We start from the raw sequence: 27,868 nt of genomic DNA on the forward strand, positions 1-27,868 counted from the left end.
GTAGGTAAGTGTGACCGCCAAAGGTGACGGGATCTACACCATTTAGAAGGTTGAACTCTGCACAGAGACGATCCAATTCCAAGGGAAGAGGAGGTACCCGGAGGAGAACCTGAAGCGCAGCCGTGCGTGTTGTGCGGAAAGCCCCTGTGATAGAGAGAAGAGGGACCCGCTGCACAGAAACAACCTTCTCCCGAAGGCGGGAATTGGCGCTGCGAGACCACCAAGCGGGCGCGGCATAAGTTAAAGCGGGTTGTATAACTTGAAAATAAAGCCTACGTATAGAAGAGGAAGGGAAGGAACGGTGGAGAGAGAGAAACGAGACAAGACGCGAAGTGAGGATCTCTGCCTTGTCGCAGAGAAAGTGAGCATGCGGTAGAAAAGTGAGGTGGCGGTCGAAGACAACGCCTAAAATTTTGAGTTCCTGTTTGAAACTCAAGGGGCGACCCGAAAAGCGAACGGTTGGATTGCGCTTTTCCATTCCGCCCATGCCATGAGAAAACAGCATACAAAATGTTTTTTGTCCACGACATCGTCACCCGCGAATCAGAGGCCCAACAGGCTATTCTGTTAAGGACATCGGCACACAACTGCTCCAGCTCGTGGCGCGTGCGGGCCGGAACCAGCACAATGGTATCATCGGCACAGGCCTGTATTGTTACGCCAGGAGGCATGGGACATTCGAGAAGATCAGCGATTATGACGTTGCACAAAAGGGGTCAAACGGAGGATCCCTGAGGGCTGCCGAGAGTGGGGTTGGCGGACACCTCCTCACCAGTGCGTGCACGATAGACCACCGTGCGCTGCGAAAGAAATGAGCGCAAGAGGTGATACAGGTTGGAAGGGAGACCGGGGCAGCGAAAGAAGCGAAGGACGAGGGGGTGCCAAACGCTATCAAACGCGCCCTGAAAATCGAGTGATATAAGAACTACGGGCGTGCGGGACATGCGGAAATTTTCCAGGGCCGTTCGCAACGAGGCCAGGGCTTGCACAGCGCTGCGCAAATGGGTAAACCCAAGCTGGTTGGGATGGAGATGGCCCTTGGCGTGCAAGAAATAGTAAAGACGGCCGTGAAGTAGGCGTTCTAAAAGTTTGCCCAGGATTGAGTTCATCACTATTGGCCGGTAGGAAGTAGGAAGGGAAGAGGGACGGTTTGGCTTAGGAAGGAAGATGATCCTACCCCTTCGCCACGCGAAGGGAAAGTGGCCGAGACGGAGGACACCGTTGAAAAGGAAGAGAAAGAAGGACGGGTGGGCACGCCAGAGGCCCGTAACCAAGGGCGCAGTCAACCCATCCAGGCCGGGAGCTGTGCCAGTACCGAGTGCGTTCACGAGCAGCTGAAGCTCGTTACGCGAGAACGGGACGTCCGGCGGCACAGAAGGATGGTAAGGCGACTCGACGGATGCACGGACAGACGCGTGTAATGGTGTATCTATCAGAGTTGTCAAGCGCGACCTGTGTCCGGAGCAAAAGTGCCGCGGACTCAACGACAAAGGTCGTCAGAACGCCGTCTCCTGTGTCCAGAGGTGGGAGGAACACGGGGGCGCGCAGTTTGGCGAATGCGTTCTTAAAGGGTGCGCCGAAAAGGTTTTTTCGAGTCGCATCGTGACAGGCCTGGCGCAACACCGAGTCCTTCGCCTCCCTGATGTTGCGACGGTAACAGGCAAGTGCCGCCTGAAACGCGGTGCGATAGACGGGGCGCAGCGATGGTTCTGAGCAACGCTGGAAGCGCCGACGCAATGCTCGAACGCGGTGCCGCTCGATGGTGAGCTCAGGAGACCACCATGGCTTCGGTGCCGGATCACTCACAACTGTACGCTTGTGGCGCTCAATCAGCGTGTTAACGCGGTCGTGGAACCGGTTGACGACGGTCTCCAATGCATCGGAGGAGCGCAGATCGGCGCCAGCAACCCGGGAAAACCATGTGTCCCTTGCTAAGCACTGAAGCAGACGAGCCCGGGATGCAACCGTTAGGCGGTGCTGCTTCGGAGAAGGAGGACCAATTGACACCTCAATATAAGAATGCTCGGACAGAGATTCGGCGTCCGAGACGGTCCATTTGTATCCGGAGCTGAGCAGGGATGGGGAAGCGAGTGTGACATCAATCCACGACTCCGCGTAATAGTTGTCGTATGTGGGGGCGGAAGAAAGGTCATTTAAAACAGTCAGTTGGTGAGCCAGGGCGAAGTGGACGAGTTTGGAGCCACGCGAGTCGGAGGGTGCGGGGCTCCACAATTCATGCTTGGCGTTGAAGTCACCGGCCAGGATGATGGGGCGGCCGGCCGCCAAAGCGACCACTTCGTCCAGTTCGTCTAACGAAGAGTCAAAGAGGGCGTGCGGCGGGGAGTAAACAGAGACAAAGAGGAAGGAAGTAGACTGAGAGGTGCAGAGCACGGCCACAACAAATGTGGAGGGGTGAATAGGGAACACCTCAAAAGGAGGATCCCGCGCAAGGACTAGTGAGCGCGGATGTGATTGCGCAGAGAAGACGGCAACCCCACTAGGAAGACCGGAAACCCCGCCACCGACCAGGTAAGGGTCCGCCACCGCAGCCAGAGAAAACGGAGAAGAGAGGAAATGACTCCAGAGGGCAGTGTCGCACGCCGGGTATGGTCAAGGTTGATCTGCCGAAAACTAAAGCTAGCCATTGCGATAAAAAGAGGCATAAGAACGGAGAGAACTGAAGTGGAAAAGGATCACATATGGGCGACAGCTGCTTACTATATTGATTAAAAGATTGTGGCGGTGGAGGAAGCAGAAGGGCCGAGGACTGGCTGCGGAGACAAGCGATAAAGGGCAGCAAGAAAAGAAGAATACGATTGAAAAACAGTGGAGAAGACCGTAAGTACAATCAGAATCGCAACCTGGCGGTTCGCGGGAGAGGTACGCAGGGCAATTACGGCCCTAAGGGCCATAATTGGGCCTGGCGCGGATGCGAGCAGCGCGCTCCTGCAAAATTGAGCTGGAGGCATGCCCAGCTTGATGGTTAGAGGGGCGGCCAGCCACGTCGCATGGGGCGCATTTGGCGTTAGGGTCCTGTATTGGGCGGGGGCACTGTGCGAGGGGGTGCGACCCCGCGCATCTTGTGCAGCAGGCCTTAGAAGGGTCCGTAGCATGCGGGCACGCTTTAAGAGCGTGGCCGTATTGGGCACAGAAAGTGCACAGCGGGACGTGGAGGTCCTCCTGGACCTCAACGGAGGTCCAGCCCACGGTGACTCGACGGGCGTCACGAAGCCGGAAAAAGCGGGAGGGTCAACCTCTAGGACGTGCACACGCTGTCCAGAGCGCTGTGTGATGGACAATCTGAGCTTACATTTCTGCGGATCAAGTGAGAGTGCCGGATTCCTCCGGTTGTGGGCAGTCACGAGATCCTCAGGACGGATATCAGGATCAACCACGGACAGGCCCACGTGGGGATTGCGTCGCTGAGGCATACCAACATTGATGGAAGCCCGGGTGGCCTCGATACGGGTGATGGCAGCCTGCAGGCGCTCGAGGTTCCCAGGGTCCCGGGATGTGACCACCAGGGAGCGACGGGTGGGTCGGAGTGCGACGGCTCCTATTCCCTCAGATTCTGGGTCGATGGCAGACTTGATGAGGGTAGCAACCTCGCGACCCACGTTGTCGGAAGCCCCAACAGACGTTAAAAGCATCTGATGGGGCTCCTGGGCCGCAGGAGAGTCCCCGAGATCGACGGGCCCTGGGTGAGCGTGTGTCGCAGTGCCTGAATCAACGCCGACAGGTGGAAGAGGGCCGGCACCGCCGCGCAGAGCCGGGGCGCTGTGAGCGCGCGGAGCGAGTGGACGTACAGCGCATCGTCTCCGCCAACTTTTGGCTGGAGCCACGGTTCCTCGGCCGGAACCCCGTCAACACAGCCGCGTCTGTCTTCGCGAAGTCCACAGCTACCTGTGGACACCACTCACACACAGGTGGGGCAACATTTACGCATTTTAGGACCGATCCTCACTTGCGTTTCGTGGTGACGGCGCTAGGTCTAACGCCTACGCCGACGCTCGGCCGTGAGTGAGTCGCCCACCCGTGTCAAGATGGCTGCCCAAAAAGTACAACGCGGCTACGACCCGGACGCCATGGCCTGGTCCGAGGTTCCTTTCAGCTCCAACGCTTGAGAGTCCGGATTCTGCGCCTATCGAGAACCCGAGGCTCTTCAAACTAGTGGAACGCCGCTCCCGCAAGCGGGACGCCGCCTCGAAGAAAGCGGACGCCACGTCGGCAGGCCGCTCAACACGACACGACGCTGCTGCGCGCTCTGCAGCGCTTCACGGAGGGGCCCAGTCTAAGACTGGACCCTCTTGGAAACGAAAGCCACTGCCGCGTCTTCATCCAGAAGACATCGTCATCATCCTGAAGCCCCGGGCGACCGTCGCTCTCAGGGATGTCTACCAACATGGCGAGCTGGGAGCAGCGTTTGCGGCCTACCTGGGCGCCAAGGCTGCAGCATCCCTCAGCCTGCTCCTCACATGGGAGCAAAACCTGATCGTCGCAGGCACCAGAGAGCCGCACGTCGCGGACAAGCTTCTGCGGGATTTTCAACTAACATCACCGAAGGGCAAGCTCTCCATGTACGGCCAGTTGAAACTCACTGGAGACGTGTGCCGCGGCGTCATCACCGTGGCCAAGCACGAGACCAGTGAGTCCCTCCAAAACAAGATCCAGTGGCGTGCTGGAGAGCTTGCCGATATCCGCAAGCTTGGCAAATCCGACGTCGCGTCGCTCACCTTCGTGGGAAAAGTGGTGCCGCGATATGTGCATTATAACTCCGAGGTGACCCTTGTGCGTGCGTACAAGAGAACCATTCCGGCCTGCGTGCGGTGCGGCACTGTGGGCCACCGAGCAGACACCTTCCATTGCGCGGATGAAAAGTGCGGCCTGTGTGGCCAAACGGCGCCGACCGTCGACGGAGTCAAGGCGCCGCATGAATGTACTCTGTCCTGTGCAGTCTGTGGTCAAGCCCACGCTACCAACTCCCGCGACTGCACGGGAAAATTCCGGCAGCTCAAGGTGTATGGCCCCAAGGCTAAACGACCAGAGGTGCCAAAAAACCAGCGACCTGGCAAGCAGCCAAGTCATTCAAAACCAGGTGCCGGTGGCGGAACGCCGCGTGGTGCTCACGGCACCGACCACAAGACATCGTCACCTTCTTCACCGTCGGTGAAGCCAGCGCCCGGGAAGAAGACGGCGCCTCCACCGCCCAGCGGCAGAGACACTGGCCACTTCCCGGCCCTCAAGACAATTGGCGCTGCCGACGCCCGGGCATCAGGGCCTCAACACGACAAACAGGTGAGCAGCTGGGCTGAGATCGCCTCCTCTTCCTCCCATCCCTCACCCTCCCCCGTAACCGTCTCCGCACTCGACGCGGAATACAAAAAAAAAATGATAGACGTGCTCCGGGCACAGAATGAGCTTTCGCTCAACAAAATTCAAAATTTAGAGTCAAAATTGGCGTCCGCCGCACCGAGCCCGCAGAGCTCGGATGCAATGGAGAGCGACGCGGAGATCTCGCCTGCCCTCGTGACAGCCATCTCTGCGATGGAGGAGCGCTTAACCTCTAAATTGCAATATATGATCGAGACCGCCATGGACCAGATCTTGACAAAGGTCAAATCTTCCGTCCCCGCGGTGGTCTCAAAACATATCTCGGACAACCCCCGCCTCCTCCGTATGACGGGACCCATTAGGGACGTATCCCGGCCTTCAAAATTCAACCGTCTGATTATTGATTCGGGCAATGAGGACAGCTGCCCCGCTCCTTCCGTCATAACCCCCTTGATGGCGCAAGTACTGGCTCTGAGGCAGCCAATCCCTCCTCCTCCCCCCCAAGAATTTTAAATCATGGCGAGACACCTTAATCAAAGGAGTTCCGCCATCTCCAATTCGGCCATGTCAACTTCAATAACACAGTGGAACTGTAGAGGCTTTAAGGAGCACACTAAGCGGGCCAATTTCCGCTCTACCTTGAAACTTTCGAGTCCTTATCAGCCGTGGTTGCCCTCCAAGAGCCAGGTCTGGGCGCCACAATTTCAAATTACACGACGTTCCAACAGGATCCCGCGTCTTGTCTTCTCGTTCATAAAGACTACACAGCCAACCTAGTGGATCTCGACCTCCAACTAGAGTACTCTTATGTAATGGTGACCCTCCTACCAGTCCGCCGCAGGGACCCACCGTTGCATATTGCCACCTAGCATTGCCAGGTGGCGCATAGCTGCTGCCGACGAAGAAGTAGGGCTCGCGCCGTGTGGAGTCTGTCGCCGTGGCCTTGTCTGTCTTCGCTCTTATTATTAAAACCCCCGTCGTCAACAAGTACGTTACAGTCTGGTGGAGGTGCTGGGTAACCGTGAGCCCATGCAAGAGACCCCTCCAGGAAGCCGTCGCGCCAGCCCTGTACCACTTGACACCCCGGTACATCGCTTCAGTCGGAGGATCCAGGGACTGCCTTCGGAGGTAGGACTAGCCGAGAGCGGCGCCATGGAGACAGCCACTCGTCCTCCTCTGCAAACTGCTGCTGCTGCGCCATCCCACTACACCTTGCAGACTCTGCGGATTCCCAAGACGTTCCGTGGGGAACTTTTTGAGGATGTGGAGGACTGGCTCCTTCATTTTGAGCGCGTAGCTGCGTTTAACCAATGGGACGACGCAGCCTAACTCCGGAACGTTTACTTCAGCCTCGAGGATGGCGCTCGCACCTGGTTTGAAAACCGAGAGGACGTTTTAATCACGTGGCATGAGTTCCGTCGTCGGGTGCTGGAGGCCTACACAAGCGTGGATCGTCGTGAACGAGCTGAGCGTGCACTACAATCTCGCATCCAGCTGCCGAACGAAAGTGTCCAGATGTACGTCGAGGACATGACGCGCCTCATCATCATCATCATCATCATTTATTGAACCCTTAAAGATCCCGTCTGGGACATTACATAAGGGGGGGGGGAAGACAGTGATGTGAAACAGTCATACAAAAGCATGTAAGCATAGAAAAGCATAACAAAAGAACAAAAAATAACAAGAATAACAAATTTGACGTGAAATTAGCGTCAGGTGATTCAAATAGAACAGAATATATATGGCAAAGCAGTAGTATATAAATTACACATTAAAAAGTACGGAAATGAAATAAGTGGGAAAACACTTGGGGGGGGGGGGGGTCGCAATAACACAAGCAGTTCAAATTGCACTCAGAGCATCGCGAGGGAAGTAGCTATAGTTGGATCAAGTGGTCTGTTATTAGCTGCCTAAATCTGGTGGGATTAGTTTCGATGACAACGGTTTCAGGAAGATTGTTCCATTCCTCTATGGCGATGGGAAGGAAAGATTTGTTGAAAGCGTTGGATGAACCATGCAACCGCTGAATGCTGAGGGAGTTGAATAATCGGCGAGATGAGCGTAAGGGAGCAGATAACAAAGTTTGGCGTAGTGCAGGGAATTTAAAGTATAGTTTGTGGAAAAGACAAAGAATTGATACTTTTCTGCGGAATGCTAATGGTTCAAGGCCGAGAGACGATTTTAGGTTGGTAACGCTGTGTCGAGACGAATACTGCGACGTTATGAAGCGCGCTGCCCGATTCTGGATAGCTTCGAGCAGTTGTATTAAGTAGGCCTGGTGAGGGTTCCATATTGCTGAGGCATATTCCATTTTAGCGCGAATGAATGTTTCGTATGCTTGTTGTCTGATTGGTGGGGGGGACATTGATAGTGATCTTCGGATAAAGCCAAGTGCTCTGGAAGTGCTTGCGCAAAGTTTGATAATGTGGTCTGACCATGTTAATTTGTTCGTTATTTCGACGCCAAGGTACCTGTAAGAATTCGTTACTGACAGCGCCACAGAGTTCAGGGAGTACTGGAAATTAGTAATGGAGCGTTTGCGTGATATGTGCATGCATTTACATTTCGAAATATTAAGCTGCATGAGCCAGTCGGAGCACCATTTCTGTATTTTATTTAGGTCGTCCTGTAATAATTCCTGGTCAGTGTTATCAGATATTCGGCGATAAATGACGCAATCATCCGCAAAAAGACGAACAGATGACGAGATTCCAGATGGCAGGTCGTTGATGAAGATTAGGAAGAGAAGTGGAGCAAGGACGGAACCCTGGGGTACACCGGAGATAACTACGGTAGTTGCAGATGCGTGATTAGCGATGACGGTGAACTGCGAGCGATTAGTCAAGAAGCAGCGAATCCAGGAAAAGACTACAGGGTCGAGTGACAGGCATGCGAGTTTACAGATGAGGCGTTGGTGAGGAACGCGATCAAATGCTTTAGAGAAATCTAGGTAAATGGCGTCTGTTTGAAATAAAGAATCTAGACTTAGATGAAGATCAGTTGTGAATTCGAAGAGTTGAGTTTCACATGAGAAGCCTGCCCTGAAACCGTGCTGTTTGGGAAAGAAAAAAGAGTTTTTATCGAGGTGATCTGCAATATTGGAGTACAGTATATGCTCAAAGAGTTTACACGAGATGCATGTTAATGAAATAGGACGATAATTCGAGGGGTCAGAGCGGTCACCGGTCTTAAAAACGGGCACAACTTTGCTTGTTTTCCAATCGTCCGGAATTTGGCCGGTCTTTAGAGATTGGTCGAAAATGAGCTGTAGGATTTGGCTAGACAGTTCTTTGGTTCCTTTGAGGATTTTGGCAGGTATGTTGTCGGGTCCTGGGGAAGTAGACGGCTTGAGATTTTCAATGAGCTTAGAAATTCCCTCAGATGTGATGGTAACAGGTGGCATTGAATCAAGATTAAGTTGCGGTAAAGTAATCATGTTGTCCGGTGGTTCGTGGGTGAAGACTGAGGTGAAGTAGGAATTCATAGTATCAGAGCGTTCGGAAAGCGGAACGTGTGTGCCATCTTGTCTTTTCAAAGAAATGTTGTATGAGCTGTTTTTGTTGGGCGTTATCAGATTCCAGAATTTCTTTGGGTTAGAGCAGCTCTTCAGAAGAGCTGACCCGGCCATGCCGGAAGAAAAGAAACTCCGACATTTGATGCGTGGCGTCAAAGAGCAGCTTTTCGCAGGCCTCGTGCGCAGCCCACCATCGACCGTTGCTGCATTCCTTACAGAGGCCACAACGATGGAAAAGGTGCTGCAACAACGTTCTGCGACCTACGGCCGGCCCGTGCATGCTGCTGCTGTCACCGCATCGTTTGCTACCTCCGGGAGCCACCCTGACGATCTGCGTGAACTGATTCGCACCATCGTGCGTGAAGAGGTCCTGAAATTTTGCAGCCCTTCGCAGCCAGCGCTAGGTTCGATTTCTGCTCTTGTTCGCGAGGAGGTGCAACAGGCGTTCAGGGCTCCTGCTGTCGAAACACCTCCTCTACCAGGAGACTGCCACCGCCCCACCTATGCTCAAATTGCGAGGCGCCCGGCTGCGGTTTCGCCGCCACCATTTCCGGTAACGCCTCCTGAGCCGCGGCCCTCAGTTCCACCAGTGCAGTATTTCGACGATCGCCGAGCGCCCTTGCGGAAGGCCGATGTCTGGCGCACACCTGATAACCGGCCACTCTGCTTTCACTGCGGAGAACCAGGACATCTCTACCGTAACTGCTCTTATCGGCGCCTCGGTCTGCAGGGCTTTCGAGCCGCTTCGCCCAGACCCCGGTTTGGCCATCGGCCCCCTGCCATTGAAGACTTCCTAACGGAACAGCGAATTTCAGCCCGCACGCCGCATCAGCCGCGCTCATTGTCTCCGAGGCGCTCTTCCCCGAACCCCCGCAGCCCCTAGCGAGTAGCACAGGGTCGCTCGCCCAGCCCTCGCAGGGAAAACTTAGACCAGCGACCTTCGGGGGCGAGGTCGCTGGGAGTCGCTGCGCTGAAGACCTCCCGTCGCCGCCGCTACGTTCCGACCGTGAACAGATGGCACCGTCATCCGACCTAGACAGCCCCGTTTCTTTGGACATACCTGTTCTTCTCGACGGTCACAGAGTCAGTGCATTAGTGGACACCGGGGCCGACTATTCAATTATGAGTGAAAAATTGGCGACTCTTCTAAAAAAGTGCTTACTCCATGTTCTGTGGTGCATCTTCGTACATCCTCTTCTTTGCATCTTCGCGTGGTGCATCCCGAAAAGACTGCCGCCGTCGCGCGGTTTACCGTTCAAACCGACAAGAAAGCTGTCCAGCGCTTCCTGGGTCTCTGTGCGTACCATCGGCGCTCTATTGCGGACTTTTCCACGATTGCCGAGCCGTTGACGCGTCTCACCAGGAATACCACCTCCTTTGTCTGGACCTCTGAGCAACGGACCGCTTTCTCAACGCTCCGCCAGCAGCTTCAAACACCTCCCGTTCTTGCGCACTTCGACGAAGATGCCGATACCGAGGTCCACACCGACGCCAGTAACATCGGTCTTGGCGCTGTCCTTGTTCAATACCAAGAGGGCCTTGAGAGGGTTATCGCCTATGCTAGCCGTACTCTCTCCCGCGCCGAGAGCAATTACTCCACGTCTGAAAAAGAATGTCTTGCGTTCCTGTGGGCCACTATGAAGTTTGGCCCTTATCTATACGGCCGCAAATTCAAAGTCGTAACCGATCACCACTGCCTATGCTGGCTGGCGAATTTGCGAGACCCATCTGGACGCCTGGCACGCTGGAGCTTACGGCTCCAGGAATTTGACATCACTATTGTGTACAAGTCTGGCCGCAGACACGAAGACGCCGACACACTGTCGCGTGCACCAGTTGATACTGGCGACGCAGCGCCCGATGACGACAGCTGCTTCCTTGGTACGCTCACCGCCTCCGACCTACTGACCCGGCAGAGGGCGGACTCGGAACTTCGCCCCCTCATTGACGCCCTTGAAGGTAGCGATACGGCTATACCTCGCCACTTCTCTCGATGTCTTGGCTCCTTCTGTTTGCGGCAAGGCCTCTTGTACAAGAAGAACTTGAGAGGCAACGATAGACCTTACCTTCCGGTCATTCCAGCTGATCTCCGAGCTGACGTTCTTTTCGCCTGCCACGATGAGCCCACATCTGGCCACTTGGGCTTTTCACGTACGCTCGCCAGAGTGCGGAACATGTACTACTGGCCTGGACTTCCTGTTGATGTCAAACGCTACGTTAAAAGCTGCCGAGAATGCCAGCGCCGGAAAACGCCACCACTTAAGCCGGCGGGTTTTCTCAAGCCCGTTACAGCCCCTCGCGCTCCGTTCGACCAGATCGGCGTGGACCTCCTCGGCCCTTTCCCTTTGTCGCAGGCCGGCAATAAGTGGATCATAGTTGCTACCGACTATTTGATTCGCTACGCCGAGACCAAGGCGATCCCTCGTGGCACAGCTTCCGAAGTCGCGGAGTTTTTCATGCACAACATCGTCTTGCGACACGGCGCCCCATCGCACGTCATTACAGACAGAGGGACGGCGTTTACAGCGCAGCTAATCGACCACATCTTTCGGCTGAGCTGCACAACGCACCGCAAGACCACGGCCTACCATCCGCAGAGCAATGGCTTGACCGAACGATTGAATAGGACCCTTTCGGACATGTTGTCCATGTACGTAGATGTCCAGCACAAAACTTGGGATGAGGTCCTGCCGTATGTCACCTTCGCCTATAACACCGCCCTGCAGGAAACTACGCGCTTTACACCGTTCCGCCTTGTGTACAGACGTGAAGTTCAGAGCATGCTTGATGCCATGCTCCCGTGCCCAGAGGATGACCAACTCGACGCAGACGCTCAACAATTTGCCAAACGTGCTGAAGAAGCCCGTCAGCTGGCCCGCGTGCACATCGGGCAACAGCAGAGCACCGATGCGCGCCGTTACAACCTTCGCCACCGACAGGTTGACTACAAACCCGGTGACCAAGTCTGGGTATGGACTCCTGTCCGTCGCCAAGGCTTGTGCGAGAAACTGCTCTGCCGCTATTTTGGCCCTTACAGAGTGATCCGGCGTGTGAGTGACGTAAACTATGAAGTGGTTCCGGACGGTGTTGCGCAACCCCGACGCCGACAGCCCAGCTCTGACATTGTGCACGTTGTACGGCTTAAACCGTACTATACTCGGTGACGCAGACGTGTTGATGTCTTGGAACGCTTCAGTTGCGGAACTTTGCTCGTGTTTTGTTTATTTTTTGTTACGTCGTCAGCGCTCTTTTTTTTTCCATAAGGGGGGAATAATGCCACCTAGCATTGCCAGGTGGCGCATAGCTGCTGACGACGAAGAAGTAGGGCTCGCGCCGTGTGGAGTCTGTCGCCGTGGCCTTGTCTGTCTTCGCTCTTGTTATTAAAGCCCCCGTCGTCAACAAGTACGTTACAATATACTCAACGTGTATTGCTCTCCCAAACTAAAGCGAGTGACTTTTGCGGATCTCTTTAGCCGCGCGCTAAGAGTAGCGGGCCGCGATCCCCTGCTGATTGTGGGCGACTTTAACGCTCCCAGTTAGCAGTGGGGGTATCGGAAGGAGGAGTCGCGCGGGCGTAAGCTGGCGGAGCTTGCGTCCACGTTGGGCCTCACCCTCCACACGGACCCTGTACACCCAACCCGGCTAGGAAATTCCGTGACGCGGGATACGTTTCCGGACTTAACCTTCACTCGCAACATACGACACGCATACTGGCTCAACACCGAGGAGACCCTCGGTAGCGACCACTGCATCATTAACACTACACTACGCACACGCCCCCTCAAGCGTCCCAGAACACAAGCCCGCGGATCTGCGTACTCTTATGCAGGCAGAGAGAACACGGAGCTGGATCAACCTTTCCAGCTCCATGATTTGCGGGCGGCTCTCGCCAAAATGAAACGGGTCACTGCGCCAGGACGGGATAAGGTAACCGTCAAGCTTTTCACGAACCTGCCCGACTTGGCATACCAGTCCCTACTGGAATACGTCAATGCGATTTGGCGCGGGGACACCCCCCTGCCAATCGAATGGAAAACGGCTTTGGTCACTTTTATTCCTAAAGCTGGCAAACCAATTGACACAGATAACCTCCGCCCTATCTCTCTCACCTCATGTGTGGGCAAACTAATGGAGTCGATGGTGCGGGATCGGTTATCTACATATCTTGAACACAAACAAGTCTTTGCGAGCACCATGTTCGGATTCCGCCCACACAGACCCGCACAGGATGTCCTTCTTCAACTCAATCTGGAAGTCCTTGACCCCCTCGAATGCCCCCATAATGACCGGGTAGTACTCGCCTTGGATCTTAAAGGGGCATTTGACAATGTAACACATGAGATCATACTCACTAACCTAAGTCACACCGACTGTGGCCTCAACACATTTCAATACATAAGCCAATTTTTAATGGATCGTCAATCCTACATTCGAATTCAACATAGAGACCATGGTCCTTACCTACTCGGCACGCGGGGAACCCCTCAAGGCGCGGTACTTTCCCCGCTGCTCTTCAATCTGGCCATGATGCACCTGCCGGCCCAGCTGAGTGGTGTCGCCGGCGTGCAGCACGCCCCGTACGCCGATGACATCACTCTGTGGGCCACGCAGGGCAGCACAAGAGACATTGAAACCAGCCTGCAAACAGCGGCGACGATAGTAGACCGCTACGCCCGCCGCTGCGGTCTTCAATGTTCCCCTCAAAAATCGGAATTTGTGCACCTCCGCCCCTCACAGAAGTGCACAACTAAAATATATCTCTCTCTTGAGAGTGGTCCTATACGCGAAAGTGATGAGATACGGGTACTCGGACTCTACATCCACAAACACAGGCGGCCAGACACTAAATTGGCCAAACTCCGTAAGGTGGGGGACCAGGTGGTCCGTATGGTCCGCCGGGTTCCCAACTAACGCGGAGGGTTACGAAGTAAGGATGCCTTGCGCCTGGCAAACGCCTTCGTAACTGGTCGAATTCTCTATTCGACTCCTTATCTCCACCTACGGAAACAAGAGGAGGACGCCCTTGAGGTCATCATTCGCAAAATTGTTAAACGTGCCCTTGACCTCCTCATCACTACTTCAAACAGCCGGCTTATGGCTCTTGGGGTGGTGAATACTTTCCGGGAGCTCCGGGAGGCGCACCTTACAAACCAGTACACGCGCTTGTCGCTAACGGAGTCGGACGCCGCCTTCTTGCTCGACTCCATATCCAACACACCCCTCCAATGGAAGACAGGTTTCGCATCCCGGAACTGTGTAGACGTGCCCTCCACGTGCGGCCTCTTCCAGCAAACATGTCACATGAAGACCATAATGGTCGGCGCCTGGCACGAGCGGAAGCGCTAGCCCGATATTATGGCAACAAAACAGGTGTATACTACGTGGACGCCTCCGGCCCTCACCACGGGAGATGGTACACGGCCGCGGTAGTTCATAACAGCAACACAGTTAACGGCCTAACTTTCAGAGCCCGCAGTGCAACACAAGCAGAAGAGGTCGCGATTGCTCTCGCGGCCTCACATTCCAATTCAAAATACGTAATCACCGACTCGCGAGGGGCCTGTCGGAACGTCGAACAAGGCTGCACTCCCTTGCGAGCCTATCGAATATACCAAAATTGCATACGGGATACGGAACCCGCACACCGTTACCTCATATGGGCGCCTGCTCATCATGGGTTGGCAGGAAACGAGGCAGCCGACGCAGCCGCCCGCGCGCTCTCTCACCGTGTTGTTTTACCCTCCCAATCCGATCAAGAACCCGATTTTATTCCGGTATATACATTTAAAGATATTACAACATATTATCAAAATTGTCATCGCCTTTACCCTATCCCATGTAAAGGCCTGAAGAAGGCGGATGAGCGGCTCCTTCTCCGCCTTCTCACCAATACATTGCTGTGCCCGGCAGCGCTAAAACATTTTGACCCCTCCTTTAGCGGCAGCTGCCCACACTGTAGTGCAGTGTCTTCTGACACCTATCACATGGTGTGGGCCTGCCCCTCCAACCCCGCTATTCCCCCATCCCCAACCCAACCCGGGAGGACTGGGAGGCGACCCTGCTCGGCTGCCACGACTTACAGTCCCAACAAGCCTTAGTCGGGCGCGCCCGGGCGGCGGCAACCGCCACTGGGGTCCCATACTAGGGACCTCCACCTAGTGTTTGTAAGGATTGGTCCCTTACGGGCTGATCCAAACATACCTCCTGTTCATTCGTAAGAAATGTTTTCACCACCACCACCCGCGCAGAGCCGCCGCAAAGGTCCTAGGAACATTCGGTCCGGCACGCAGAAGGCGATGTTCCGCCTCGGCCTCGGAAGCCCTGACGGACACTTCGGCATGCTGGGCCCTAAGGACCTTCAGCTCCTGATCCCTGGCGATAACTTGGTCCCGCAAAGCACGGACGCGCTCTCTGTCACGGATGGCGCAGGCAAGGAAGTGCTGCGCATTAGCATTCATGGCAGAGACCAGGGACACAAGGGTGGCCCGGACCCCTGCTGTGATCTTATTCTTTCCGTCATTGATGATGGACAGCAGTTCTTCGTGCGCCGCTAAAAGGGAGGTATCCGTGCCCAGCTCTAGGTTGTCGGGGACTGGGGTCTTTGGGACACCGGCAGGTGACGAGGAAAGGGCCGGGACACCGGTCACGGGGGTCAAATCTGAGCCCGAATGAGAACGGGGTTCACCGCCTGAAGCGGCACCATGGTCAGGTAGACGATGTCCATCTGGTACGATCGTGTTGTCCGGGTTGTCAACTGTAGGTTCCGTGTCGAGGTCAGACGTTACCTCAGGAGATGGCGGATCCGCGCGTAGTCCAGGTGTCAGGGCCAGCCCGGCATCAGCAGCGCGGTCAGTCATGGAGGAGCCAGTAGCCGCCAGGCCTAACCAGGCCGCGGCCTGGGTGCGAAGTGCGGAGAAGATGAAAATTGAGGCGCTGTCCTCCGAGAGGGAGGATACTCAGGGGGTCCCCAAGGTGTTACAGGGCCTCTCCGAGCAGAGAACCTCTCCAATTTCGCGGCCACGGTGACGCAAGTCCGCAGCGGGTGCAACAGGCTCAACAATATAATTGACCGGAGATGTTTGCTTGAGAACCCGGTAGGGACCATGATACCGATGCAGCAGTTTCCGCGAAAGGCCGGGAGTTGTGGGAGGCACCCAGAGCCACACAAGGGAGTCGGCAGGGTAGGAGGTAGAGGCCGCGGAAGTGTCGCGGTCATGTTTTTGCTGCCACTGGGTCTGCGTGGTAAACGAGCGAGCAAGCTGGCGGCATTCTTCGGCGTACCTGGCAGCGTCGGACAGTGGCGTGGACTCGGAAATGTCGGGTCGGTAGCGAAGAAGAGTATCCATCGTGCAGGGGGGCTCGCGGCCGTACAGAAGAAAGAAGGGAGAGAATCCAGTGGTGGTTTGTGTCGCAGTGTTATATGCGTAGGTGACGAAGGGAAGAACTTGGTCCCAGTTGGAGTGGTTGGCGTCGACGTACATGGACAGCATGTCACTGAGGGTTCGGTTGAAACGCTCGGTCAGGCCGTTGGTCTGAGGGTGGTAAGACGAAGCGGTTCGATGGATAATGCGGCATTCCTTGAGGAGGGCCTCAAGAGCGTCAGACAGGAATACGCGTCCACGGTCGCTGAGCAGTTCTTGAGGAGCACCATGGCGAAGAATCAGGTTCTTTAGAAGAAAGGAAGCCACGTCGCGGGCGGACGCAGATGGTAATGGAGATGTTTCAGCATAACGTGTGAGATGATCCACGGCCACGATAATCCAGCGGTGACCAGAAGGAGTCCCTGTCGGCGACAACGTTCTACCTCGCAGAGTGGTTCCACGTCTTCGGTCACCGATGAATCTCAGCCCCTGACTGCTCAGGAACGCCGCAATTCTACCAATTAATTAAACGACTTGACGAATCGCACGGTGCAAGGAGTGGCTTTAACATTGGACCAAAATACTAGGGTGTATGAGCTACGCCACAAGCTACTCCACAAGCGAACACACAAGCATAACCATGCAGCCATTGCTAACGCAATTTACGGGGCATGCCAGTTTTGTTTTTAACGTGATAGCGTTCAGGGCCCCGTGTCGCAGAAAAGCCGGTGTCGTCGTCGGCGGCGTTGGCCGTGAGCGGAAAAATCCCGGAAGCTGTATTAAGTAAAAGTCTTTCGGGTCGTAGGTTGGATCAGTCCACAAGGTTTTAACTGATCTAGTGTATTGACTACCAGAACGTCCTGTCGTATACAAAACTCCGGATGCCTCCATGTTTCTACGCATAATGGGGGATGCAAGCACACAGCCGCACAAACTTGACACACGGCCAAGGCTGTAGCATTTTGCAAGTTGCGCGTCCGCGCCGAGGGTGCCGCCCAGCCCGAAATGATTGCCGCGATCCTGGTATCGGCGGTGAACGCGGCTGCAGTTAAGCTTAATAAAAGTGAAATTTTTCGACCACTATCAATAACAAAAACATGCTGATGAACTAAATTGTAGCCAGGCCTAGGTATTAAAAATAAGATACCAAAGAAATTAGTTGCGAAGATGACGCTGTGGGTAACGCGGCAGCAGACGACAAACAGACGCCGCCCGGAAAGCCACGCAGGCGAAAACGGCGACGTCGGCGACGTTCGCACTGCAGCAGCGTCATTGGCGTCATGTCGAGTCACACATTGAGCTTTTCTTGGAGTCCTTATACTAAGCACTAACACTGCAGCATATTATGTTTGTCCTAGACCAATGCACTGTGATTTCTTCTGCACGAGTCAAAGGTTGAAAATTTTCGCTGCCTTTCTCTGTGTGTGTTCATTCATAGCCACAGACTGATGCATTTCAATACATGTCAGATGTTTTACTTCCCTGGTATTTACCTGAAACTCTAACAAAGTTTTTTACAAACTTATATTCAGTCATGTAGCATTTGATTATGTATACTGTACCTACCTTGATACCGTTTTTTTAAGCATGAAATGCTTTTAGATCCCGTTGTCGGCAGTGTGGTGACGTCACGCGGAGACCGAAAGCCAACATCCGGGCACTGAATTCCACTCATCCGGGCAATCAAACGAGAACATCCGGGCACCGTACGAGATTTAACGAGATTTACCGAGACTCTCTAAGCCCTCCTACAGGACCGGCATACAAGCGCCGGTAGCTTCGCGCCGAACGGGTGGTGGCGTTCCTACCTTTGTGTACGGTGCGCTTCGGGTGTCCACCGAGATGAGAGAGAATTACTGCGCCATTTCCTTTCCTCAAAAAGCGTTGCGTTCAAAGCGCAAGGCATCGCGCCGAACGGATGGTGGCGTTCCTCCCTTCCTTTATGGTCCGATTCGGGTGTCCACCGAGATGACAGAGAATTATTGCGCCATTTCCTTTACTCAAAAAGCCTTGCGTTCAAAGGGCAAGGTGGTGGTGGTAAAACATTTATTAAAAATGGATATGAGGTATGTTTGGATCAGCCCTTAAGGGACTGATTTTTACAAACACTAGGTGGAGGTCCCTAGTAGGGGACCCCAGTGGCGGTTGCCGCCGCCCGGGCGCGCCCGACTAAGGCTTGTTGGGCCTGTAAGTCGTGGCAGCCGAGCAGGGTCGCCTCCCAATCCTCCCGGGTTGAGTTGGGGGTGGAGGGAATAGCCGGGTTGGAGGGGCAGGCCCACACCATGTGATAGGTGTCAGAAGACACTGGACTACAATGTGGGCAGCTGCCGCTAAAGGAGGGGTCAAAATGTTTAAGCGCTGCCGGGCACAGCAATGTATTGGTGAGAAGGCGGAGAAGGAGCCGCTCATCCGCCTTCTTCAGGCCTTTACATGGGCTAGGGTGAAGGCGATGGCTATCTTGATAGTTGGTTGTGATATCTTTGAACGTGTAGACCGGATTAAAATCGGGTTCCTGATCAGGTGGGGAGGAGAAAACAGCCCGGTAGGAGAGTGCGCGGGCGGCTGCGTCTGCTGCCTCGTTTCCTGTCAACCCCTGATGAGCAGGGGCCCATATAAGGTAACGGTGTGCGGGGTCCGTATCCCGTATGCAATTCTGGTATATTCTATAGGCTAGGAAGGGAGTGCAGCCTTGTTAGACGTTCCGACAGGCCCCTCGCGAGTCGGTGATTATGTATTTTGAATCGGAATGTGAGGCATGGAGAGCAATCGCGACCTCTTCTGCTTGTGTTGCACTGCGGGCTCTGAAAGTTAGGCCGTTAACTGTGTTGCTGTTGTGAACTACCGCGGCCGTGTACCATCCGCCGTGGTGAGGGCCGGAGGCGTCCACGTAGTATACACCTGTTTTGTTGCCATAATATCGGGCTAGCGCTTCCGCTCGTGCCAGGCGCCGACCATTATGGTATTCATGTGACATGTTTGCTGGAAGAGGCCGCACGTGGAGGGCACGTCTCCACAGTTCCGGGATGCGAAATCTGTCTTCCATTGTCTTCCTTGGATATGGAGTCGAGCAAGAAGGCGGCGACCCGCCTCCGTTAGCGACAAGCGCGTGTACTGGTTTCTAAGGTGTGCCTCCCGGAGCTCCCGGAAAGTATTCACCACCCCAAGGGCCATAAGCCGGCTGTTTGAAGTAGTGATGGGGAGGTCAAGGGCGCGTTTAACAATTTTGCGAAGGATGACCTCAAGGGCATCCTCTTCTTGTTTCCGTAGGTGGAAATAATGAGTCGAATAGAGAATTCAATTAGTTAACGAAGGTGTTAGCCAGCCGCAAGGCATCCTTACTTCGTAACCCCCCCCCCCCCGTTTGTTGGAAACCCGGCGGACCATGCGGCCCACTTGGTCCCCCACCTTACGGAGTTTGTCCAATGTAGTGTCTGGCCGCCTGTGTTTGCGGGTGTAGAGTCCTAGTACCGTATCTCGTCACTTGCGCGTATGGGACCACTCTCAAGAGAAAGAGAGATTTTAGTTGCGCACTTCTGTGAGGGGCGGAGGTGCACAAATTCCGATTTTTGAGGGGAGCATTGAAGACCGCTGCGGCGGGCGTAGCGGTCTACTATCGTCGCCGCTGTTTGCAGGCTGGTTTCAATGTCCCCGGTGCTGCCCTGCGTGGCCCACAGAGTGATGTCATCGGCTTACAGGGCGTGCTGCACGCCGGCGACACCACTCAGTTGGCCCGGCAGGTGCATCATGCCCAGATTGAAGAGCAGCGGGGAAAGTACCGCGCCTTGGGGGGTTCTCCGCTTGCCGAGTAAGTAAGGACCGTGCTCTCTGTCTTGTATTCGAATGTAGGGTTGACGATCCATTAAATATTGGCTTATGTATCGGAATATGTTGAGGCCAGTCGGTGTGGCTTAGGTTAGTGACTATGATGTCATGTGTTACATTGTCAAATGCCCCTTTAAGATCCAAGGCGAGTACTACCCGGTCATTATGGGGGCATTCGAGGGGGTCAAGGACTTCCCGATTGAGTTGCAGGAGGACATCCTGCGCGGATCTGTGTGGGCGGAATCCGAACATGGTGCTCGCAAAGACATGTTTGTGTTCAAGATATGTAGATAACCGATCCCGCACCATCGTCTCCATTAGTTTGCCCACACAGGAGGTGAGAGAGATGGGGCGGAGGTTATCTGAGTCGGTTGGTTTGCCAGCTGTAGCAATAAAAGTGACCAGAGCCGTTTTCCATTTGACTGGCAGGAGGGTGTCCCCGCGCCAAATCGCATTGAGGTATTCCAGGAGGGACAGGTATGCCAAGTCGGGCAGGTTCGTCAAAAGCTTGACGGTGACCTTATCCCGTCCTGGCGCAGTGCCCCGTTTCATTTTGGCGAGAGCCGCCCGCCGATCATGGAGCTGGAAAGGATTGATCCAGCTCCGTGTTCTCTCTGCCTGCATAAGAGTACGCTGATCCATGGGGGTCTTGGGCTGTACACAGATACTGGTCCCGAAGTTTCTGTGCCAGTTGAGTCGTGTTGCCAGGAAACCCGTGCATGGCTCGCTGAAAATGTTTTTTTTTGTTTCGGTTCGTGTTTGAGTTGGGTCAATTAGGGCTCGAAAGAGACGCTACGTGTTCCGGCTGGACATTTGTCGCGCGGCAGTGTTGCATCTATCCACCCAGTTGGAGTCGGCGAGTTGGGCCGCGTACTCTGCCGCTTTCTGGGTAAGCTCGGCAATTCGAGCTTTAAGCTTTCTATTGTGTTTCTGGCGTCGCCAACGGCGGACGAGGCTGCGACGGGCTTCTCAGGGGTGTAGAAGGTGGTTATCCACAACCGTGACCACCTCAGTAACACCAACTGTGGCCACAAAACATTCAACTACATAAAACAATTTCTTACAGACCGTCAAGCCTACATACGCATACAAGATGCGGAACACGGGCCATACACCATCGGCTCGAGGGGAACACCTCAAGGCGCGGTACTGTCTCCCCTCCTCTTCAATTTGGCAATGCTTCATCTTCCCTCCAAATTGTCTTTTCTGCCCGGGATACATCACGCTCTTTATGCGGATGACATTACAATCTGGGCCACGCAAGGTAACCTGGGCCACATGGAGTCCTGCCTGCAAGCAGCGGCGACCCTAGTCGACGACTACGCGGCCTACTGCGGACTCCAGTGCGCCCCAGCTAAATCAGAATTTGTGCACTTACGTCCCTCCCCTCGGGACAGAACACCGCTTCGCATTAGTCTCCCCTCGGGACCGATCCGGGAGGCCAAGGAGATCCGCGTCCTTGGCCTCTTCATACACCACCAACGCAGAGTCGACACCACCCTAGCCAAACTTCGCACGGTGGGAGACCAGGTGGGCCGAATGGTCCGCCGGGTCTCCAACAAGCGGGGCGGATTACGAAGCAAGGATGCACTGCGGCTTGCCCATGCTTTCGTAACGAGTAGAATCCTCTACTCAACTCCCTACTTGCACCTGCGCAAACACGATGATGACCAACTGGAGGTCATCCTGCGGAAAGTCATCAAGCGGGCTCTCGATATCCCGGTCACCACGTCCAACCAGAGACTTCTGGCCTTGGGCGTGGTGAACACATTCCGGGAGCTTCGAGAAGCCCACTTAGTCAACCAATAGACGCGTCTTGCACAGACCACATCCGGTCGCCGCCTCTTAGGACGGCTACACATCAAACACGACTACCACATTGAGGAAAGGGAGAGAGTGCCAGAACCGCGGGGACGCGCCCTCCGGGTCCGACCTCTTCCCCGCAACATGTCCAGAGAAGACCATAGCGGTCGTCGCCAGGCGCGCGCGGAAGCGTTGGCGCGATACTATGGTAACCAAAAACATGTGTATTACGTAGACGTTGCCGGCCCACACCACGGGGGGTGGTACACGGCCGCAGTCGTACACAACACAAACAGTTAACGGGCTCTCTTTCAAAGCCTACAGCGCAACACACGCGGAGGAGATTGCCATTTCTCTGGCTCTCATGAATCCCAAGTCAAAACACATCATCACCGACTCGCGAGGGGCCTGTCGGTACTACGACTTGGGCTTGGTTCCCCCGCTTGCCTGGCGCATAGTGGAATATAGCTGTCGATCTGAAGATCCAACTCCACGCAACCTGATTTGGGCCCCCGGTCACCAGGACTCCAGGGAAACGAACAGGCCGATCAGGCCGCCAGCGCACTCTCTCCCCGAGCTATCTCCCTGTCCTTGGAAGGGCACTCCCAATCAGACAATCAGGCCATTACATTCAAAAAAATCACTGATTACTACAAGGAGGAGCACCGGCGCTACCCGGCCCCTTGTAAGGGTCTGGATCGCGCTGACTAGCGCCTCCTCATCAAAATTCTCACTAACACTGTACTGTGCCCGGCGGTGCTTAAACATTTCAATACATCCTTTGATGGCACGTGCCAGTTCTGTGGGGAGGTGTCTGACACCTTCCACATGGTGTGGGCGTGTCAATCTAACCCATCTATCCCTCCCAACCCCAACCCCACCAGAGAGGACTGGGAGGCGGCCCTGCTCGGCTGTCAAGACCTAAAGAGCCAAAAGGCCTTGGTTCAACGGACGCGGGCGGCGTTGCTTGCCAATGGGGCCCCGGAATAGGGGCTCCACCTAGTACTGTGAGGGGAAAGGGTCAATAGGGTCCTACCCCAATCACCTTTCTGTAAAAAATTTAATTGCCCATAAATGTTTTTCACCACCACCGCCGCCTCTGAGAGCTGGATGTGTGTTTCATGCGAGGAAAGGTGTGTCAGCAGCTGTTGGGACCAAGCTGGGTAGCCTTGCGCGGAAATGGGTGTATTATCAAGTGAGTTAAAATTTTTTTCAGAATTTCGTCCAATCTGGGATACGGGCTTGTGTTCTGGGACGCTCGAGGGGGCGTGTGCGTAGTGGTGTTAAGGATGCAGTGGTCGCTACCAGGCAAGGCATCGCGCCGAACCAGCGCCTCCTTTATGGCCGAACGGATGGTGGCGTTCCTCCCTTCCTTTATGGTTCGATTCGGGCGTCCACCTAGATGGTGAATTAAAACAGCACAAGGAACGGGACGAAAACACGAAGGAAGAAGACACAGACACAGTCCACCTAGATGACACAGACAAGACACAGTCCACATAGATGACATAGAATTACTGCGCCATTTCCTTTCCTCAAAAAGCCTTGCGTTCAAAGGGCAAGGCATCGCGCCGAACGGGTGGTGGCGTTCCTCCCTTCCTGTACGGTGCGGTTTGGGTGTCCACCCAGATGACAGAGAATTACTGCGCAACTTCCTTTCCTCAGAAAGCGCCGCGTTCAAAGGGCAAGGCATCGCTCCGAACGCGTGGTGGCGTTCCTCCCTACCTATACGGTGCGGTTTGGGTGTCCACCCAGATGACAGAGAATTACTGCGCAACTTCCTTTCCTCAGAAAGCGCCGCGTTCAAAGGGCAAGGCATCGCGCCGAACGGGTGGTGGCGTTCTTCCCTTCCTTTACGGTGTGGTTCGGGTGCCCACCGAGATGACAGAGAATTACTGCTCCGTTTCTTTTCCTCAAAAAGCGTCGCGTTCAAAGGGCAAGGCGTCGCGCCGAACACGTGATGGCGTTCCGTGGACTGCCTGGCAGCATTACAACACGCTGTTGCGTTCCACTCCAAAAGGGCGAAGTTTATGCTTCATTAATTAGCAGTTTATTTATTTATTCATTTATTCAAATACCCTAAAGGCCCGAGCGGGCATTACATAGGGGGGAACAACAGAAAAAATTTCCGATGAGTACAAAATTCGTTGGCCGCGAACACATTGTTGAAAAGCATCAAACACTCAAAATATAAAGGCACATGACAAAGAACACTCAGGTTTCCTTCAAAAGCAGTGCTTCAATAAGAATGCAAAAATATGAAGGTTACAGCTCGAAGTGACGTTTTAGAGCGGTTACAAACGCTTCGTAATCATTGGCAGACGCAATGGTGCCAGGGAGTAGATTTCATTGACGGATGGCGATGAGGAGAGGCGAATGAAAGAAGAGATTAGTTCTAGCAAAAATGGGTTCTATTTAGTCATTAATCATTACTTAGTCACTAATTGGTATCACTAATCGATAATTTGTTTTTTTTTGTTTGGTTTATGAGGTTTAACGTCCCAAAGCGACTAAGTTTAAGAGAAACGCCGTATTTGAGGGCTCCGGAAATTTCGACCACCTGGGGTTCTTTAACATACACGGACATGGCAATAGTACACGGGCCTCTAAAATTTCTCCTCCAAAGAAATTCAACCACCGCGGCCGGGATCGAACCCGCGTCTTTCGGGTCAGAAGCCGAGCACCATAAGCACAGAGCCACCGCATTACTTCGCAATCATGTGTGACGTAATCCAGTGGTGACGTCATAGTGTCACATAGGCAAAGTGATGCGGAATAGTCACAACAGTTCTCAAAATATCTCTGCCTCTCCCGTAACCGAGAGTAGAGTAAGCATGAAATGTTTACGGGCCTAATGTCATCTCGGTGGACACCCGAACCGCACCGTACAGGAAGGGAGGAACGCCACCAGCCGTTCAGCGCGATGCCTTGCCATTTGAACGCAAGGTTTTTTGAGGAAAGGAAATGGCGCAGTAATTCTCTGCCATCTCGGTGGACACCCGAACCACACCGTAATGGAAGGGAGGAACGCCACCACCCATTCGGCGCGATGCCTTGCCCTTTGAACGCAGCGCTTCTCCACCTGGGCCCCTGTGCGCCTGCGCGGCTTTGCTTCGATGCGCGAAGCCCCTAAGAGATCAAGTATGACAACGAAGTGTATCGTGGCATTTATGTGCTTTTTGCACGCGTTATTAGAAATCGGAAATTATAATTCCGTGCATTATCAAACGCACAGCGACTGATATCTTGATAAACATTGAGAAGGCACTGGCAGCAGTTATTTTTTGTGACTCCTTTGGAGACCAACCGGCGCTTGCATGCCGGTCGCGTAGGAGGGCTTAGAGAGTCTTGTTAAATCTCGTTAAGTCTCGTACGGTGCCCGGATGATGGCTCTCGGTCTCGGCGTGACGTCACCACACTGCCGACAACGGGGGCTAAAAGCATTTCATGCTTAATATTACGAGGAACTTTAGCTGCTAAAGTGGTGAAAGGCGAAAGCCTGAGTGCTACATTCTGCTGCGCGATTGTTCACTTCACATCCTGTTGGTGCATTAATTAACTGCCAATTAATGACGCTACGCGACAGCGCGTTTCAGCGCTGCCACAGAGTTCAAGAAACGCCACCACCCGTTCGGCCTGGTTCGGCGCGATGCGTTGCCCTTTGAACGCAACGCTTTTTGAGGAAAGGAAATGGCGCTGTAATTCTCTGTCATCTCCGTGGACACCTGAGCCGCACCGTACAGGAAGGGAGGAAGTGGAGTGAAAGAAGAAAGAGGGACCGTAATGAAGAAAATGAAAATTGTATTTCAGGAAAGGAAATTACGCTGTAACTGTCTCACATATCTCGGTGGACACCAGTCGAAAATTGTCTCATCTTATTCGGGTTTACCGTTCCAAAGCGACCCAGGCTATGAGGGACGCCGTAGTGAACGGCTCCGGAAATTTCGACCACCTGGGGTTCTTTAACGTGCACTGACATCGCACAGTACACGGGACTCTGGAATTTCGCCTCCATCGAAATTCAGCCGCCGCGGCCGGGATCGAACCCGCGTCTCTTCCGGCCAGCAGCCGAGCGCCATAACCACTGAGCCACCGTGGCGGCATCGCTTCTCGGCCTTTTGGCTAAGATCGAAGTGTCGCCTCTAAGAGTGAGGCATTAAAAGCTTCCGCCTTAAAATTTGCTCATCCCCAATTCTTTTGACGTGAATTTTGCTCAGAGGTGGCATTTGGTGGCCGGTGATCTTTTATGCTATATTTGGGTAAGGAACTACCTGATTTGGTCAGAAGTAATCAGTTTAATTCCAGCTGTCTGCTACGACAAGCCAAAAACAGGTCTCCACTGGTTGAGGCACCAGTATGCGTATCATCCCGCCGTCATGGCAGAAATGACATGCAGGAATGAATCGTAGTACTCGTTCTCCCGATAGACGCAACTTGGGGCTCCTGGTGGTCGCGTGCATATCATTTCGCAAGCAAAGAATGAAGATAAATCATGAAGTAACAATTCCAACTCAATTTTTTGCCTATATTCTGCTGTGTGTTGTCAGTGATATGGCAAGACTCGTATTGCTGCTATGGCATAGCCGTGGGTATGCTTAATAATGTTAATTACCTCATCCATTATTTTGTTTTGCTTTGTGCAGATCCATCATTTACCTGGACGAAACCTGGGTGAACAGCGGGCATACGAAGGAAACTGTCTGGCAGGACAGAAGCGTGAAGTCCTCGCATGATGCGTTCCTGAAAGGCCTGACAACAGGACTGCCTGCGCCCTCAGGAAAGGGGGCCCGTTTGATCCTTGTGCATACCGGGAGCTCTGCAACAGGCTTTGTGCAAGGAGCTGCTGACTTCTTCCGAGCCAAGAAGGGCAACAAGGCTGATTACCACTCCGAAATGGATGGAAAATACTTCGAGAAGTGGTTCACAGAGAAGCTTCTGCGTAATATTCCAGGCAACAGCGTTATTGTAATGGGCAATGCGCCATACCACAGTGTGGCGCTTGAAAAGGCCCCTACGTCATCAACCCGAAAAACAGATATTCAGCTTTGGCTGACAAAGAAGGGGGTCCCCTGGACTGCCGACATGGTGAGGGCAGAGCTACTTGAGCTCACACAAAAAGTCAACACTCCAAGTATTATCTACAGGATTGACACCTTGGCGGCTGCCCATGGCCATGATGTTCTCCGTATACCGCCCTACCACTGTGAGTTCAACCCTATTGAACTTGTTTGGAGCCAAGTGAAGGGCTTTGTAGCCAGCAGGAACAAAGGTTTCACTTTGGCAGAAGTTGAAAAGCTCCTACCCGTGGCGTTGGCGGGTGTAACCCAACAAAACTGGGAAAACTGTTGTGCCCATGTCCAGCAAATTGAGGCTGAGGCTTGGGAAAGGGACATGATTGTGGACACCGAAATAGATCCTCTTGTTTTCAGTGTCTGTGACTCATGCAATTCCTCGTCTGGTGATTCGATTGCTGAAATCAGCGATGAAGATTTCAGTGATGTTGATGAATTTGTGTGACTTTTGTGAAGAGATAGCTTGGTTGTTTGTTTGTTTGTTTGTTTGTTTGTTTGTTTGTTTGTTTGTTTGGGGGGTAGTGGTTGGGGGTTTACTGCACTCATCACAAGCTCTTAGCAGTGGGCTGAATTCCACATCGCAACTGTGGATCAGTAGTCTGAGACACTGCAAACAGAAGCCCACCCTGCAATGGGCACTCCTGAAAACCACCCCTGGGAAGCAGGACGTCTCAGCTGGTGCTGGTGTCGTCAGCAGAATAATTACAAACGCAAGCTCAAAATTGCCAAGGTCACAAAGCAAGCAGAGGCCTGAGTATCGACCCTTTCCAAAAACAGCTGGCTCTCCGAGTGTGGTTCCTTGCGTGGAAACCTCTTACGGCACACGTCACAAACTATTGTCAGTGCACTGAACCGCTTATTGCTACTGTCAATTAATAGTCTTGTGCACTACAAACAACAGACGTGGGGGGCAGTTCTATCTTGCCCGAGACTCGTCGAGCAGCCTTCGCCAACGAAGTCCG

The 27,868-nt window shown here is 53.9% G+C and overlaps 1 protein-coding gene across 1 annotated transcript; it reads left to right on the plus strand.

Moving 5' to 3' along the window:
- Positions 1–15,703: 15,703 nt before the first annotated feature.
- On the plus strand, positions 15,704–27,351 carry LOC149337762 (uncharacterized). Its single transcript, XM_089554511.1, has 2 exons — positions 15,704–15,870; positions 26,478–27,351. Exons 1-2 carry the CDS (start codon positions 15,704–15,706, stop codon positions 27,349–27,351), a joined length of 1,041 nt encoding a protein of 346 aa, XP_089410637.1.
- The last annotated feature ends 517 nt before the right edge of the window (positions 27,352–27,868 follow it).

Source organism: Amblyomma mixtum, chromosome 7, assembly GCF_055824585.1.
Source record: "Amblyomma mixtum isolate Tamu chromosome 7, ASM5582458v1, whole genome shotgun sequence".
In the NCBI taxonomy this organism is placed as follows: Eukaryota; Metazoa; Arthropoda; class Arachnida; order Ixodida; family Ixodidae; genus Amblyomma; species Amblyomma mixtum.

Excerpts from the sequence above, each read along its gene's own strand:
- LOC149337762 (XM_089554511.1), top strand. The coding sequence starts at position 15,704 with ATGGAGGAGCCAGTAGCCGCCAGGCCTAACCAGGCCGCGGCCTGGGTG. Across the intron at positions 15,871-26,477 it reads TCTCCAATTTCGCGGCCACG|ATCCATCATTTACCTGGACG; the intron begins GTGACGCAAGTC and ends TGCTTTGTGCAG.